The following is a 17129-nucleotide window of genomic DNA, read 5'->3' as shown; positions in this document are numbered from 1 at the left end:
AAAGTTCTGATTATCAGATAACTATAGCTGGTGCTTATAAAAAGCTGACGAGTGTCGGACCCTGTTCTAGAGACATTAATCCATTTGCTCCCCCAAACCCCTACAAAATAGGCGCTATTTTACTCCTCATTTTACAGATAAGGAAACTGAGGCCCAGAGAGGTTGAATGACTTAAGTTTGCCCAGCCAGGAAGAGGCAAAACTCGCTTCAGTAATAGCCACTGACTCTTCCTGGTACACTGAGGGCTGACCCCTGATCGGGGGTGGATGGGCACATGTACCCTTTTTCCTCTTATGTCCAGTGGTTAGGGGCCACAGCATGGCCCCAAGGCCGTCTTGGCCTAATTCTTCCTGGCATTATCTCTCTCCGTCCCTCCTCCTGTATTGTCCCCTCCTCCCTCCTGCCACCGCCCACCTCAGACTTCCTCCTTCACTTGGTTGGACGCTACACCACATCCCACCAGCCCTTGGACTCCGGTGTCCAGCAGTGTCGCCTGCGTCATGGGGGTCCTTGGACCTTCCAACAGGCTCCTGTTCCTGCCTCTCCTTCTGACTGTGGGTGGTGAGTTGGGGGCTTCTACAGCTGCCTCCTGAGTCCCTGGGCTCAGCTTGGGGCAGAGCAGGGAGCGGGGTAGAAAGAGAACCAAAAGGGAGGTGGGGGAAAGCAGATCCCCAGTCCCCCAAAACTTATGGCTGTCTCCCAGAGCCCGAGACCCCAAGATGTGGCCGCTGGTAACAGCAGGGGGAGGGGACTCTACGGATGTTGCAACAGGACAAGTCGGGGTAGAAGTAACTTAGTCCAGTGACCTTGTTGCCGGCCCACAGGTCCCACCAGACATCGCTTTCCACTCTTCATCTCCTAGCTCTCAGGACCCACCCTCCCCAGCTTCTGTGCCCACCCTCCAATCACAGCCCCATGCCTCAATTTACCTTCTTTTTCTCTCCTCAGGTTTCAGCCCTGTCCAGGCACAGAACGGTAGGCCTGGACTCTGAAGTCCCCCTCCCTACCTCCTAAAGACCTCCCCATCTCTGTCTGTTCCCCAGTCTCTCCAAACCTTCCCCTGCTGACACCTCCTGCCAGTTCCCAACTCCCACTGACCACCCCCAACCCCTGTGCCACATTCTCAGGATGCAACTGCTCCGTGGTAAGTCCCGGGGTGCTGGCGGGGATCGTGCTGGGGGACCTGGTGCTGACCCTCCTCATCGCCTTGGCTGTGTACTCCTTGGGCCGGCTGTTCCCTCGGGGGCGAGGGGCTGTGGAGGGTGAGTGAGGCTGGCAGGGGATAGCCTGGGACCCTCTGAGGGAGGGGTAAGCTCCCAAGTCACAACCATCCAAAGGGATAATGATGGAGGGGCTGATTTTGCAGCAGCAAAATGGTCCCAATTCACCACCTTAACTATCTCTGCACTCTGCGCTACTCCCCATCCCCCAGCAGTGACCAGGAAACCGCGCATCACTGAGACAGAGTCGCCTTATCAGGTGAGAAAACCAGCTTCTCTTCCTCACATCTCACTCTTACCCTGTGGGTGTCTGTCCTAAACATTTCCCCAGTCCTTCTAGAACCTAGACCCTAAAGCCACTTTCTCAGCAACATTTCAAACCCTCAAAGACTCATGGGGCATCTGTCCAAAGCTGCCTTCAAAGATCAATCATGACCTTATGCTCAACTTAAAATGTGTGAGAAAACATAGGGAGAGTTTACCTTCGCAAGAGCAAATGTAGGCCATAGTGAGAAGGCAGGCACGGAATTGTTCAGGACAGGATGATTTCTGGGAGAAGCTCTCAGAAGGGCAGAGGACATAATTCAGCCCTAATTTGGTAACTCCGAAGAGAGGAGTTTTAGAATTTTTTGGAAGATCCTATATCCCTTTGAGAAGCTGATGAAAGCTAGAGACTCCTCAGAAAAATCCACATAAAAATTTATAAAATTGTGCATATAATCTAGGGGTGGCACAGGTATCTTGAAACCCTTCTTAAGAACCACCATGCAGGGGCGCCTGGGTGGCTCAGTCGGTTAAGCATCTGACTCTTGATTTTGGCTCAGGTCATGATCTCAGGGTTGTGCGATCAAGCCCCGTCTGGCTTCGTGCTCAGTGCGGGTCTGCTTGGGATTCTCTCTCTCCCTCTCCCTCTGCTCCTCCCCTCCCACTCGTTCTTTCTCTCTCTCAAATAAATAAATCTAAAACAAAAAAAGATTCCCCCTCCATGTGCGCATGCACGCGCTCTCTCTCTCTAAAAAAAAAAAAAAAAAAGATGCCTCAGATAGAGGCACCTTTCCATTGCTTGCCTCTCTATCAGTGCCCTTTAGGGGGTCATGGGCTCCTGTGAGAATCTAATGGAAGCCAAACAGACCCCTTCCCATAAAGGTGCACACCCAGACCAGTCATTTGCTTATGATTTCAGGGATTCAGTCTGAGGGCCTCTTGAGGCCATAGACTCCACCCCCCAAAATTGTAAGCCTTGTTCTGTGAAGTCTCTTACTTATCTGCAGCCAGGTTTGCTTTGCCTCACTTGCGGATAAAAAGTCCCTTTGTAAAGTGTAAGCATCTCGAGTTTGGCTTTGTGAGGTCCAGAAGAATGAGGGAATTTTCAGTTACCGGGGGTAGTGAAATTTTAGGGCAAAGCAATATTCTAATTTATTCATCCTTCAGTGGAATTTGTTGAGCACCAACATAGCAAGAGAGTTTACATCCCAGTTGGGGAGATGGACTTGAAGCAAATTAAGAGATAAGATAATTTGGGGAGGTATCATGGGGAAATAAAACTGGTGTGACCGTGACTGGAGTGTGTGTCTGGTGGGGAGAAGTTAGATGGCAAAATGAAGAAATGCTTCTCTGAGGAAGTGACATGAGCTGAGACTTGAAGGGGGAGAAGGAACCATCCCTGGGAATATCTAGGAAACCCCGTGTTCCAGGCAGAGAGAACAGCTTATGCAAAGGCCCTGAGGCTGGGGCGAAATGATGAGGCAGAGGAGACAGGGAAACACTAAATGCACTTGATTAAGATCCAGATCTTTTCCATGGCTGCAAGGTTGAAGAAGCTGCTAGGAGCCTTATAGGCCACTGGGAGAAGGCTGAATTTTGTTATAAGTTTATTCAGTGGACCTCACCCACTAATGGTTCCCACCCTGTCCCTCCCATTAGGAGCTTCAAGGTCAGAGGTCAGATGTCTATAGTGACCTCAAAACACAGAGGCCTTATTACAAATGAGCCTAAACCACAGCAGTCAGCAACCTGATGCCTGGATCCAGTCATTCCTGATGCCTCCCTAGCACCCTATTCCTACTCCCACCAAGACACAGATCCACAGAGTGCCCTCCCTGAGGGGTCAGACTTCTCTCCACTACTGTCCCCAAATAAACATGGCACACAAAAACACTGTTGAGTTATTCCAGATCTCTCGGCTGAGGGGGCAGGGATATGTGGGGTTCTGGGGGATCATGGACCCAGAAACAGCTAAATGGGAGGGAGGTTTGGGGACCCTGGGGTTCTTTGAGGAAGAATCAGAACCAGAGGTAGTTTAATTGCTTTATTCCACCCCAAAGTGGGGAGTGTGTTTCCTGTGTGGCCGCACACAATGTGGGATGAGAGGGTCAGAAGTCAAAGGTCTCACCAGGGGGTCAGCCCCTGCCCAGCATGTTGATGTAGACTTTGTCATCTTCTGGGGGTGGGGGAGAGAAAGCATGAGGCCTGACCACCTACCACCCACCCACATCTCCACCTTCCTGGGGACCCCCTGCCTCAGGGGTTTCCTCCGGAGTTCCCCCCTGCACCGCCTCCAGGGTTTCCCCAGCATCTCCTCCAGGGCTTCCCTGGGGGGCCCCTCCCTTGGGGACCCCCTCTCTAGGGACACCTCTCCCTCCGGGCCCCACCCCGTCTCTGCCCTCACCTAGGGGGGGCCTGTGGCGTGGGCAGGCACACACAAACACCACGGCAATGATGAGCAGCGACACCACTGCGTCGGCGGCCATGAGCCCTGCCAGGATTGGCAGAGAGAGGGGCCCACATCCGGAACAGGAACCTGGAGGGTGCGGCAGAGACAAGAAGGCGCTTGAGGGAGGTTTCAAACCCTGAGGGCTGCACTTGGGGCCTATGGGGCCCCAGGAAGTCCCTGGGGGGAGGCAGGAGTGTCTGAGATTCCCTGAGGTTGACTTGGGGGATGAAAAGGGAGGTGGGGGTCTGGAGAGAAGCCCGGGGTGGGGGGCGGGTGGGGGGGGGGAGTCCCAGCATAGAGGGACATATGTGGTTCTTTGGGCATAGTGGGTACTCCCAAAGAAGGCTGGGGGGTGGCCGAGTCCCTGGGGCTTCAATTTGGTGATGAGGCAGTGAGCTGGGGACCCAGAGAGGACTGCAGTTCCCCTGGGGGCTCTGATTTGGGGCTGAGAGGTGAGCTGGTGACCTAGAGAGCCACCGGGGGTGTTCCAGGACCCTCAGGCCACACTTCAGGGATAGAAGCAGTACCACGGCAAAAGGGAAGGGGTGCTGATTTCTCACCTGGGGTCACCCCAGCTGCAGCCACTGTGAAAAGAGAGGGAAAGTGGATTAGCAGGGAGAGGTGCTGTCCTGAGAAGTAACCTCCATTCCGGAGAGAGTAAACGAGAAAGAGGCCAGAGAGATAGAAAATCAGAAGTAGAAGTAGAGACAGACCCAGCAGTGAGAAGCGGAGATTGACAGGCAGCTACCCCAGACTCAGCTTCTCTCCCCAAAGAACCAGGCTCTGAAGCCAAAACGGATCTCCAGGAAGGAAGGGGTCCTGGGAGGACGTGCCCTTAGCACTCCTCCCTTCAGAGGCCACCCAAGCCACCCCTCTCATAAGGACTCTGCCTGCCGCCCCCCATAAGCACTGGCTTCACCTGGGAGCAAAAGCAGGAGCAGGATGACACCTGAAGGGGCCATGGTGGGCTGGGGGCAAGAAGCGGTCTGGCAAAAGGCTTTGGTGCAGAGAAGTCCTGAGGAACAGTGGGGGAGTAAAGAAGCAGCAATAGCGGATGTCGCCCTGCTGGTGGCAAGGTCACCTGCTTCCTGTGTGAGGGTGTGGGAGGGGGAGAAGTGGTGGGTCCCTGTGACTGCCTTTGGGGATGAACTGGGGGTAGGGTCAGAGACCAGGGAGGCTGCTATGATTGTCCCAGGTGGGAGGTGACAGATGGACCAGGTTGTGGGCATTGAGGAGATTCTGAAGAGATTTTGGAGGTAGAACCAACAAAACTTGCTGATCCACTAGGTATGGGTGTGTATGAGAGAGAGGGATTCAGGATGAACAAAGCTTCTGGACTAACCAACTGAAAAGACGGAGTATCTTTTGACAGAGATGGAGAAGGAGGGGAGCAGGTTTAGGGGGAAAGTGCCAAGGTCTGGGGACACTGAGTTGGAAATGCCTGATAGATCTCCCTGCAGAACTGGATGACCACAGCTGCATCTGTGAATTCAGGGATAAGTCTCTGGTCTGGAGATGTAAATTTTTGGGTTGATGGCTTATGGATGGTATTTAAAGCCACGGGACTGGATGAGATCACCAAGGAAGTGAGTTCAGACAGAGGAGTGCCCCTGGCCCGCAAGAATGGGTGAAGAGGTGGAAACAGCCGGGGAAACTGGGAGGGAACAACATGTGAGGGAGGAGAACCAGGAGAGCAGAAGTCTTGAAAGCCTGGGAGAAATGATTAACATGGCCACCGACGTGGGAACTGAGAATGAGCCTCCCCTGGGAATGTCAGTTGGCTGGAGGGCTGGGAGTTCCTGTCCTCTTAGCTCACAGCTATACCACAGCACCCAGCAAAGTACCTCCCCTGCAGTAATAAATTATTTTTAATGACGCATGAATAAACGAGAACTGACCTCTGAAAAAGAAGGTGATGTGGGGAAGAGGGAGAAAAAATTTGAGTCCACCGATGTCACTCTTACCTACAGACCTTCCCTCCCTTGGGACCAGGAAGTCCTGAACCCCAGCATCCTCTTACCCAGGACTCAGTAATACTGTCCCCTCCCAGCCCAGGCCCCAGAAATCAAAGACTCCAGCAACCCCTTGGACAGAGACCCAGAAGTCCAGGTCCCTAGTGCCCTCCTTCTTCAGGTGTCTAACCCCAGCCGCTTCTCCCTCACACCAAAGATGGGGTCCACCAGCTCCCTCTTTCCAGGGAGGCTCAGGAGTCTGGCCCTCAGTGTCAGCCCCGCCCATTCAGAGACTGGGCTTGTTCAAGCGCGACCCGGGGACTCCCGGGCCTGTGGGCGGGGCCCTGCCCTTGACTGGGCGGTGCCAGAACCCCAGTTTAAAAACTCGCGGGGCACCGACCCTAGATCGGGGACCCGGCGGCGGCTTCGCGGGGGAAGAGCGAGGCTGGCGCAGCGCCGAGGCCGCGGCCCTGGGGGCCCGCAATCCGCGCCACGGAATCCGCGAGGTAATGGAGGGCCTGGGGAGGTGAGGCACTCTCGGCCTCTTGAGAGAGCGAGGGCTGGAGGCCGGCTCTTGCGAACCTGAGGGACGGGTCTGGAGCATCAAGCCTGGGTGCTGAGAGTGAGCGTACTCGGTGTTTGGAGGGGGCAGGGGGCCAGGACTTCTGGGTGGTGATGGAGGAGCGGCTGGGATTCTGGGCTCCTGGGTCCTGGGGTGGGGGGAGGGTAAGGGACCGGGGATTCAGAATCCTGGGTCCGGGGGTGAAAGGGCTGGGAGCTCCGACCCCTGGGTCCTGCGGGAGGAAGGGGCTGGCGGCCCCGACTCCTTGCTCTAGACAGGGGGAGATGGAGTCCTGGGGGCGTGGTTGTTTAAAAATCAGCCACGAGCGGGTGTGGGTCAGGTCCGGCGCCCGGCCGCAGGGGTCCACGCTGGCCTTGACCCTGCCCGAGCCCCGGGAATTCCCGAGTCCCCACCCCCCCGGGTCCCCGGGCTGAGCAGGAATTCCCCACGTGCGGGGATTCCGAGAGCTCCACGCCTGGCCGCGCGCCCCGCCTCTAAGCGGGACACCTGCGGCGCGCCGCCGGGAGAGGAAGGGGTGGATGGAAGATTCCCTTGCGTGAGCGCCGTGACGTCAGCACGTCGTGTCTGGGCTGTTTCCGAGTTCGCCCTCCCTCCTCCGCTTAACCCTTCCTCCGCCGGAACCAGGGCTCAGAAGGGTGAGGGTTGAGGGTCCGGACTCCCGGGGTGGTGCGGACCAGGCTTCTGGAAACTGGGACTGCCAGGTGCAAGGGAGGGCGAAGCTGAGGGCCCAGACTCCTGGGTCCTGGGAAAAGGGGGACTAGGCTCTCGGAATCCCGCAGAATGGGGCCTGGACTCTTAGGTCTGAAGGGGGGATGGGGTCTGGACTTCTGGAGCCCCGGTGAGCTCGGGGGCTCTTGATTCGTGGTTCCTTGGGGAGAGGGGCTGGGGACTCGGACGCCTGGTTTCCCGAGGAAAGTGTCTCAGGTCAGCTTCTAGGGCAGAGAGATGTTGGGAACCTGGATGTGCATCTCCAGGGAGTGATTCCCAGCGACCCCCGCCCCCCCGCCTCCCCCTCCAGGCCTGGGGACTGGGAGATCTGGGGGCTGGGATTTTTCTCGGAAGTTGGGGGGGGGAGGTGCCGCAGAGGAGCGCCCTCCTCCCCCTTCCTCAGTTTCCACGACGCTGGTGGAAAGTTGGGTCAGAGGGGAAAGTGCGGAGCAAAGGGAAGGAAACGGCGGAGGCGGAAGCTGCACCTGAAAGCTAAGATTGGCTTTGGAGTTCTCAGGCGGCGTCAGTGTGCCAGTTTTTCCGCGCAGGAGGGCGAGGGAGGGTGCCTGAATCCACTCCCCCGCGAAGTTGGGTGACTTAAGGACCTCTGATTGCTTCCCCCCGCCTCCCCCCACGCGTAGTGAGCCGGAGTGAACGCAGCCACTGCCCATCACAGACCGTGAAGAAGCTCCTGGAAGAACAGAGACGCCGTCAGCAGCAGCCCGACGCTGGTGGGGTACCGGTAAGGTCCATGAAGCCCCGCAAACTAATTCGTGAGGCGATGTCCTGTTGGGCAGAGACTTGGTGGCTTGCGGGCCCTCGGAGCAGATGAGAGGTGTAGTCCTGACTTAGATGCTCTGTGGGTGGGGGTTGGATGCTGAGGGATCCGTCAGATAAATTCCCCCTTGTTCCTTTTTTTTGTGTATCCCCCTACAGGGACAGTTTCCGCCTCCCCTGGCCCAGTCCCTGACCCCATCTGTGAATGAGAGTGAGGCTGGTAAGTCTGGAAACTCATCTGGTTCCCTCAGCTCGCAGCCCCAGCTTTCTTCAGGGACTCAGACATTCCAAATCTTAGAACTTTGGGGAACTCAGGAGTCAGACCCTCTTTCTTGCTTGGACCCGGTAGCAGTTTGAGCTCCCAGATTCTCTGGAGCCCACGGGTCTATGTACACAGTCCTTGGGTGTTCCAGGGGCCCAGGCTCCCAGCCTTTTGCTGCTCCCTGGGTCTAGGCCCTCAACCCTCAGTGTCCCTAGGGTCCAGCCACCAGAAGTCCAAGCTTTCAACCCCTTGGTGTCCTGGCTTCTGAGTCCCAGCCATTTGGTGTCCCACAAGTACTAGCTGTCAGTACGTTGGGAGATTCCAGGCCCTCACACCCGTCCTCCAGCCTTGGTCGTGACTTCCCCAACTCTGGTAACCAGGCCTGCCCCTGCTCCTCCTCTCACACACAGGCCATTCTCGCTTCCCAGTACACCAAGAGACTGTGGGTTCTGGACTTGGCAGCCTGGCTCCCACCACAGGCTTTCCAGACTGGGACCCCAACACGCATGCTGCCTACACAGACAGCCCCTACTCTTACCCTGCTTCCGCTGCTGAAGGCTTCCCGACTCCTGACTTCTACCTGCCCTCCGACCCAGGGCGGCAGTGTTCATTTTCTGTGGGGATGGAGGTGAGCTACAGAGTGGGAACAGGAGGATGCTGAAGGGCCCCTAAAATTCCCAGTTGCCCTCATGCTAGATTAAGATCCCATTCTTCGGATGGGCAAAGCTGAGGCCCCAAGGTCCAAGGTCACTTGGTACAGAGGGGTCACTCAGCCACTCTACCTGGCACTCTGTCTGTGTACGTGTGTATGTTAGGAAGAGGGAATTCTCAGCTGACTGGCTCTGCCCACCACATGTATCCTTCAGGACTCCCTGGATACCCGGCTTTATGCAGAACCTTCCCTGCCACAGGCAGGATCCTGGAGAGGTTCTGGACTCCCCCTAGGACCCCCACAGTTACCCCCTGTGGCCACCGGACCATCCCTGGACACAGCCCGTGCTCACATGCTGGCTTTGGGGCCACAACAGCTGCTGGCCCAGGACGAGGAGGGAGACACGTGAGTATAGGGGATTGCGGTCTGCCTGTTCCTGGCTTCGCTGGGGTGCTGTGCTCACTGCTTGTCCCCTACCTGTCCTCAGGCTCCTGCATCTGTTCGCGGCTCGGGGGCTGCGCTGGGCAGCATATGCCGCAGCTGAGATGCTCCAAGTGTACAAACATCTGGACATCCGTGAGCATAAGGGCAAGGTGAGGGCCAGGGGCCTGGACTCCTGGCTTTGAAGGGAAAGGGTCTGGGGGCCTGGATTGTTGGCTTTCAGAGGGGACGAGCCTGGGGGCCCAGACTGACCTTCTTATCCCCTGCAGACCCCTCTCCTGGTGGCTGCTGCCGCCAACCAGCCCCTGATTGTGGAGGATCTACTGAACCTCGGAGCAGAGCCCAATGCCACTGATCATCAGGGACGTTCTGTCTTGCATGTGGCTGCTACCTATGGGCTTCCAGGAGTCCTCTCGGTATGACCAGCTGGCCGGTGGGGTAATGGGATGGACTGGTTGCTCAGATCCTGGCTTCCAAGGCTAGGAGGCCTGGGGAGACTCTAATCCAGCACTGTGCCTTCTCCTCCTCAGGCTGTGATTAACTCGGGGGTTCAGGTTGACCTAGAAGCCAGAGACTTCGAGGGTAAGTTGGGTGGTGGGCAGGGTGGGTATGGCAGGTGGGGCTGGGGTGGGGTGGGCACTCTGGATGCAGAGCCCTCACCGTCTCCATCCTGCAGGCCTCACCCCTCTCCACACAGCCATCCTGGCCCTCAACGTTGCTATGCACCCACCTGACCTATGTCCCCGGGTGCTGAGCACCCAGGCCCGAGACAGGCTGGCTTGTGTCCAGATGTTGCTGCACATGGGTGCTGATCACACCAGCCAGGTGAGTGGGGCAGTGGGCAGCTGGCCCCTAGAAGGGTGTGGGATGGGTCACCTGGATGTCCAGGGGCTCCAAACAAACGCTGATTTTGCCCCTTGCCAGCCATGTGAACTTGAGTACATGGCTTCATTTTTCTGTGCCCCAGAGAATAAGATTACTGATCTTAGCTTATATTTATCAAGCACTTACCATTCATCAAGCACCGAGTGTCACGGATTAGCTAACCGAATCCTCACCAACCCCCTTTGACATGTGCACTGTTATTACTTTTCCTGCTTTACTGATAGAGAAACTGAGGCACAGGAATCAAAAATCTTACAGCTTGTAAGAGTCAGAGAGGGGATTAGAATAAGGTGGCCTCACGCCAGACCCCACACCTTCATGGTTATGTTCTCCTCCTCCCTCTGGTAGTAGCTCCTTCACGGCCTGGCTGAGAGAATTAAGCATCCACTTATCGTTTTGTTTTGTTTTTTAGTTAAAGAATTTTGAACACAGATAAAATACAGAAAATAGTATAGTGACCTCCCTGTCCGCAACATCAATAATCAGCAACTTGTACCCAGTCCTGCCCCATCCATTCCTCGACCTTCCTATAGTATTTTATTTTATTATTATTATTTTTTTAAAGATTTTATTTTATTTATTTATTTATTTTTAAAGATTTTATTTATTTATCTGAGAATGAGAGAGAGAACACGAGAGGAGAGAGGGTCAGAAGCAGAAGCAGACTCCCCGCCGAGCAGGGAGCCTGATGCGGGACTCGATCCTGGGACTCCAGGATCATGACCTGAGCCGAAGGCAGTCGCTTAACCAACTGAGCCACCCAGGCGCCCTAAAGATTTTATTTATTTATTTGACAGAGGCATAGCGAGAGAGGGAACACAAGCAGGGGGAGTAGGAGAGGGAGAAGCAGGCTTCCCCGCGGAGCAGGGAGCCCGATGTGGGGCTCGATCCCAGGGTCCTGGGATCACGACCTGAGCCGAAGGCAGACGCTTAACGACTGAGCCACCCAGGCGCCCCTCGACCTTCCTATAGTATTTTAAAGCAAACTCAAGCATGTATTTTTATCCACAAAAATTTGTGTCTTTAAAGTTAAGAACTCTTTTAACCTTAATACCATCATTTCACCTTAAAAAAAATTAATCTCATAATATCAAATATCCTGGCTGTGTTCAAATTTCTGATTGACTCTAAAGCGATATATATTGTTTTTTCATTAAAAAAAACTCGGATCCAAATAAAGCCCACATGTTGCCATTATAAGACTTTTAAAGTCGTTCTTAATCTAGAGCTTCCCGCTCTATCTCCTTGTCTCCTCTTCATTATTTATCTGGTGAGCCAACTAGGTTGTTTTGCCTTGTATAAGCACATCATATTTTTAATGTCCATTATCATTCCAAACTCTTGAAAGGCACATAATAAAGCTTCATTGTGGAAAATGTCTTTTTATTTGCTCCAAAACATGAAGAGAACAACTCAGTATGGAAGCGCATCTGGGCTTAGTGAGTCCCCTGATTAATGCTGCTCAAGTCCCATCCTTATAGATAAAGTACAGTCCGTGTGGGATGTGGATACATTTTACTGTGCTCAATAGAATGTCGGGTGGCCAGGGCAGCTGCTAGCCCAGAACTCTTTTGGAGGATTAGATAAGAATGTTTTTCTCAAAGACACTTGGGCTAGAAAATTGTCAAAATAAACATACAGTCCTGTGATGTGTATGATGTGAATGGCTCCCCCTTAAAGGTGGTACTCTTGTATAGTGCACAACATAGATAACTGTGTAAGGCACCCCTGGGTGCTTGCAAAGGAGAGACAAGGTGTCTAAAGGCTCTTGGGTTTTGTGGGAGGGGCTCTGGGTGTGAGGACTGGCCTGACCTCCACTGTTTCTTTCTCTACAGGAGATCAAGAGCAATAAGACAGTTCTGCATCTAGCTGTGCAGGCCGCCAATCCTACCCTGGTTCAGCTGCTGCTTGAGCTGCCCCAGGGAGACTTGCGGGCCTTTGTCAACATGAAGGTGGGGGCCTAGGTTAGAATGTGCGAGTGTGTGAGATGTGACGGAGAAGGGCAGGGGGATGTTGGGAGGCCTGTGGGCTGTGGCTATGGCAGGGACAATGTAGGGAACAAAGGTGGGGACCGTAGAGGATGTGGCTGTAGATTGTAGGAATGTATAGGACTTAGACCGAGGGGTGTGTGGAATGTGATTGTAGAGGGGATTCTGGGATGTGAGTAGGGGCATGCGGGATGTGGCTGGGAAGGCGGGAGTGTGGGACTTGGCTGTGGCAGACTCTGAAGCATTGAGGGCCCAGGCCAGCTGAGTCCAAATCCTTAGCAGTCTTCCCTTCACTGTCCCCAGGCCCATGGGAACACAGCCCTCCACATGGCGGCTGCCCTGCCCCCTGGGCCCCCCCAGGAGGCTATCGTGCGGCGCCTGCTGGCAGCTGGGGCAGATCCAACACTGCGAAACCTGGAGAATGAGCAGCCCGTCCACCTGCTGCGGCCTGGGCCGGGCCCTGAAGGGGTGAGCACGCAGAGCCCACCCTGACTGCAGAGTGGCCTCTGACCTAACGGGGTGAACCCCTGACTCTACCCATTTATGACTTTAGAGGGTGACTTTTAATCTCAGAAGGTGACCTTGATCCCTATCCAAACCTGACTTGAAAATGTGACCTCTGACCCCAGTGTTTTATTTTTGACCTGGTATTGGTGACTCCTCCTAACCTCTACTTCAACCCTGACCTCTACTTCTAACCCTGAATCCTGACCTCAAGGTGTGACCTTGGATTCCCAAGTATGACCTCCAAGCCCCTGCCCCAGCCCTGAGTTCTGACCTCGCAAAGTGGGACTTCTGACCCCTAAATGTAACCTCTGACTCCTTGCCTCTACCATTCGACTCCTAGTGCTCAATGTTAACCCCAAAGTGGGAACCCCCAACCAGCAACACCTTCCCCCTTCATCCCTTCTGGCTCCTGAACCTTTTCTCAGTGTGGGAACCATCATCCCTAACCCCAAATCTTGACTCTGAACCTCTGACCTGCAAACCCAATTGATCCTACTCTGCTTCTCCACCTTCCCCTCCAACTTCACAGGGTTTGTGGCCCTGACCTCTCTTTCCAGCCTCCTTAACTTCTCTTCCCCTGTCTTGTCTGCAGCTCCGGCAGCTATTGAAGAGGAGCCGTGTGGCACCCCCAGGCCTGTCCTCTTAGGACTCAAACCCAGAACCTGGACTGATTTTCCAGTCCCCACCGTCCTGTGGGACAGCCAGCGTATGCTAATGTTGCAAATCCATGATTATGTGGAATGTCCTGCCATCGGGGTCTTACATTAAAACCCCAACATGGCTGCTGGGGGTAAACAATCCCCAATATTTGGGGTGGCGTAATACCCCTCCCCCACCCACAAGGAGCCCTCTTGATGATTTCTGTGAAATCGAGGCCCCTTGATTGTTTCTGTGAAACACCCTAGACCCCTAACCCTTTCTCCATTGGGATCTTTTGGGACCCCTTCCCTACTCTAGTTCAACTCACCTAGAACCCCAGATGGGATTTCCCTACACAGTACTTGGGGTACCCCCAGAATAGCTCCCAGTGTCATCCAGTAGAGCTCCTAAGATGACCCCCCAAACCTCCGCAGGACCCACACCATTCAGGTCCTTACCCCTGAGACATAGGAAGGACTCTCCTAGATTGGAGTCCCCTAGGTCCTATGCTTTCTAATTCAGAACTCAGATCGCCGCATTTCCAGTGACTCCCTCCCCTATCTGAAGCTCCTTATTAAACTCAGTTTGGACTGCACTGTCATTGTCTCAGTCTCTGGGGGTGTTGGTGCAGGGAGCGGCCGTGGTGCTTGGCTGAGGAGGCATGTTCGGATGACTGTGTGGGGTGGGGTGGGGTGTGTAGCAGACTGGAGGTGCCAAGTCTGCATCGTGTCACCTTTACCCTGTCAGCACCTGGTGGTCTGCCTGCCTGTGGGCATCGCGAGACCACTGGTGCCCACTCTACCCTGGGTATGAGCCTGGTAGCCTTAACTGCCAATGAGTTTATGCCACTTCCCATCTAACAGCCCTCAAAGCAGAGACTGAAAGGAGATGGTACAGAAAGACTCCAGGTCCCTCACCTCTCTATGAGGATAATGTGGAAGTGCCCCCTCCCCAAATTCTGGGCTTGGCCATGTGAATAACTTTGACCAGTGTGATGTCAACAAGCATGATGCAAGCTAGGACTTGTTCTCTTAGAACACTTCCTCTTGGGGCGCCTGGGTGGCTCAGATGGTTGGGCACCTGCCTTCGGCTCGGGTATTGATCTCAGGGTCCTGGGATCGAGCCCCACATCGGGCTCCCTGCTTGGTGGGGGAGCCTGCTTCTCCCTCTCCCTCTACTGTTCCCCCTGCTTGTGCTCTCTCACTCTGTCAAACAAACAAACAAACAAAAATCTTTAAAAAAAAAAGAACACTTCCTCTTGGAACCACTGTGTGTTCTACACAGGCTCCCAGAGCTCCCCAACAGAATTATGCTCCTGTTCCCCACACTAGCTCTGGCTTGATGACATACCCTTTCCTGACTGCTTTCCCTTTTCTGTGTCCTGTCCCACCTCCCCTACCAATAGATTGTCCTCAAATCCTGCTTCTGGGCAGACCCAAGCTAAGACCTCCACAATGCCCCCTTTTCGTAACTGCCCCACAGCCTCTGCTCTGGACTCCATCCCAATCTTGTCACCAAATGAGCCCCGCCGAAAGCCCTCTGACTCATCTTAGCCCCCCACTGCTCAGAGCCTCTCAAGGACAACAAACCACACTTCGGGGCATGTGCCCGTGTCTCCATCCCAAAAGTTAAGGCTTGAAACAACCATCTCTATTTGCTCATGATCCTACAGTCTGGGCTGGGCTCAACTGGACAGTCCTGCTTTGGTCACTCATGTGGCTGCAGTCAGCTAGAGGCCTGATGGGGCCAGACAACTTCACTCCCATGTCTGATAGCTCAGCTGGGATGGCTGGAACCACTGGGAGTGGGCCAAGCATCTCTTTCTCCATGTGGTCTCTCCAGGAAGGTGGGTGGATCTCTTCCTGGGGTGGTTCCAAGAGGAAGTGTTCTTTTTTTTTAAAGATTTTTTTTTTTTTATTTGTTTGACAGAGTGAGAGAGCACAAGCGGGGGGAACAGTAGAGGGAGAGGGAGAAGCACGCTCCCCCACCAAGCAGGGAGCCCGATGTGGGGCTCGATCCCAGGACCCTGAGATCAATACCCGAGCCGAAGGCAGGTGCCCAACCATCTGAGCCACCCAGGCGCCCCAAGAGGAAGTGTTCTAAGAGAACAAGTCCTAGCTTGCATCATGCTTGTTGACATCCCACTGGTCAAAGTTATTCACATGGCCAAGCCCAGAATTTGGGGAGGGGGCACTACACCAGGGCTTGAATATTGGGAGGCGGAGTTTCAGGAGCTACCTGTGTTAGTCTCCCACATGAGCAGCCCTGTACCAGCACACATTGCCCTTCTGTGTATGCACATGGTGGCAGCTGACCCATGAAGAATTCATGGGACTATTACTCCATAGATTCTAAGAACTTAACTGGAATTCATCTTACAGTCATTGTGTGGCATAGTTTAATTTCTGTATTTTTTCCTTTGTGGTACATAAAGGTATTTTATCTATCATCTCTCTATCTATCATCTATCATCTTAGAGAGAGAGTGTGTGAGTGGGGGGTGGGGCAGAGGGGGAGGGAGAGGGACGAGCAGACTCCGTGCTGAGCTGGGAGCCCAACGTGGAGCTCAATCCCAGTACTCATGATCCGTCCGGAGCCAAAACCAAGAGTTGGATGCTCAAAGGACTGAGCCACCAGGGCGCCCCCATAAGGATATTTCTTATCATTGATGGCATCTTAGAGTCGACTGACGTATAAGATTTATATCCCATCATGTATCAACAAACACATGCACACACATATTAAAATGACAGAATGATAAAATGTCTCTAAGAAACTATTATTAAAAGACAAATTAATAAATTGTTTTCAATGGGAAAAGAAGAGCAGTTTAGTGGCACAAGAGCATCACATGAACGACAGCAATCCCCTGCTGGAATTTCAGTAATAAAGGTTTTAAAATTAATTACCCTAAGTATTGCCATCAATATGTAAACATTATTAAGGAATCACACACTGAGCATAGTGAGCAAAATGACCCTTCACTTCCTGTTCCACCAGCTTGGAGCTCCTTACTCGTTAGCCTGTTGATCACCCTTGACTGTGAAAACTCAAAGGCAGCATTTTCCCCTGTCATACTAGTCATAGATTCCTGCTAGGTACAGTACAATACAACTAAAACTATAACCAGTATCAGAATGATGTTGGAAACTGGGTTCTCCAATGATTGTATCCAACTTGCATCATGTAAACATCTTCCTCCCAATGTCTACCACGTCTATATTTAATATACATGACTTGTATTTACATGTATATATTATGATGAGACACTCTGAGCTCATAGGCTCTTTGGGAGAAAATCTAATTCTAGGTGCTTCCTCCCTAAGCCATCTGTCAGAAAATTGTGTACTAAGCTGACCTTAGAGTGTGACACATTACTGCCACCTGCTGGGAAGTTGTGGTAAAAATGCAAATCTACAGTGTCTAGAAAGTGAATGGTATCACTTGGAATTTTGCAGTGCACACCCTGAACAGCATATGGGACAGCCTTGAATTACTAGACAGCAGGTTAGCAAAATAATAAGAGTATGGATGCTGGACCCAGGTTGCCTGGGTTGAATCCCTAACTCTGGCCATTCCTAGGTGGTGACCAAGGGCATGTGATGTAACTTCTTTTTTTTTTTTTTTAAGATTTTATTTATTTATTTGAGAGAGAGAGAATGAGAGAGAGAGAGCACATGAGAGGGGGGAGGGTCAGAGGGAGAAGCAGACTCCCTGCTGAGCAGGGAGCCCGATGCGGGACTCGATCCAGGGACTCCAGGATCATGACCTGAGCCGAAGGCAGTCGCTTAACCAACGAGCCA

At 53.5% G+C, this 17129-nt stretch overlaps 3 protein-coding genes across 4 annotated transcripts; 2 read left to right on the top strand and 1 right to left on the bottom strand.

The window, feature by feature from the left end:
- Positions 1-423: 423 nt before the first annotated feature.
- Positions 424-3377, top strand: TYROBP (transmembrane immune signaling adaptor TYROBP). Of its 2 annotated transcripts, none has more exons than XM_032390400.1 (5): positions 424-561; positions 949-975; positions 1128-1262; positions 1433-1479; positions 3144-3375. In XM_032390400.1, the coding sequence occupies exons 1-5, from the start codon at positions 501-503 to the stop codon at positions 3207-3209; spliced, it is 336 nt and encodes a 111-aa protein (XP_032246291.1). In that variant the 5' UTR covers positions 424-500; the 3' UTR covers positions 3210-3375. The 2 variants fall into 2 exon arrangements, with proteins under 2 accessions (XP_032246291.1, XP_032246292.1); XM_032390401.1 differs by having other exon boundaries at positions 427-561; positions 1436-1479; positions 3144-3377.
- An 86-nt stretch (positions 3378-3463) lies between these two features.
- Positions 3464-4961, bottom strand: HCST (hematopoietic cell signal transducer). Its single transcript, XM_032390414.1, has 4 exons — positions 4853-4961; positions 4494-4517; positions 3889-4020; positions 3464-3660 (listed from the first exon to the last, which is right to left on the bottom strand). The coding sequence occupies exons 1-4, from the start codon at positions 4893-4895 to the stop codon at positions 3620-3622; spliced, it is 240 nt and encodes a 79-aa protein (XP_032246305.1). The 5' UTR covers positions 4896-4961; the 3' UTR covers positions 3464-3619.
- Positions 4962-7072: 2111 nt separating this feature from the next.
- On the top strand, positions 7073-13917 carry NFKBID (NFKB inhibitor delta). Its single transcript, XM_032390356.1, has 12 exons — positions 7073-7103; positions 7818-7918; positions 8113-8173; positions 8626-8843; positions 9082-9272; positions 9355-9460; positions 9578-9724; positions 9839-9890; positions 9985-10133; positions 12029-12145; positions 12485-12649; positions 13281-13917. The coding sequence occupies exons 4-12, from the start codon at positions 8838-8840 to the stop codon at positions 13332-13334; spliced, it is 987 nt and encodes a 328-aa protein (XP_032246247.1). The 5' UTR covers positions 7073-7103; positions 7818-7918; positions 8113-8173; positions 8626-8837; the 3' UTR covers positions 13335-13917.
- Positions 13918-17129: the final 3212 nt, after the last annotated feature.

This window comes from Phoca vitulina, unplaced genomic scaffold (genome assembly GCF_004348235.1).
Source record: "Phoca vitulina isolate PV1807 unplaced genomic scaffold, GSC_HSeal_1.0 scaffold58, whole genome shotgun sequence".
NCBI lineage: Eukaryota > Metazoa > Chordata > Mammalia > Carnivora > Phocidae > Phoca > Phoca vitulina.
This window is presented reverse-complemented; position numbering and strand designations above follow the sequence as displayed.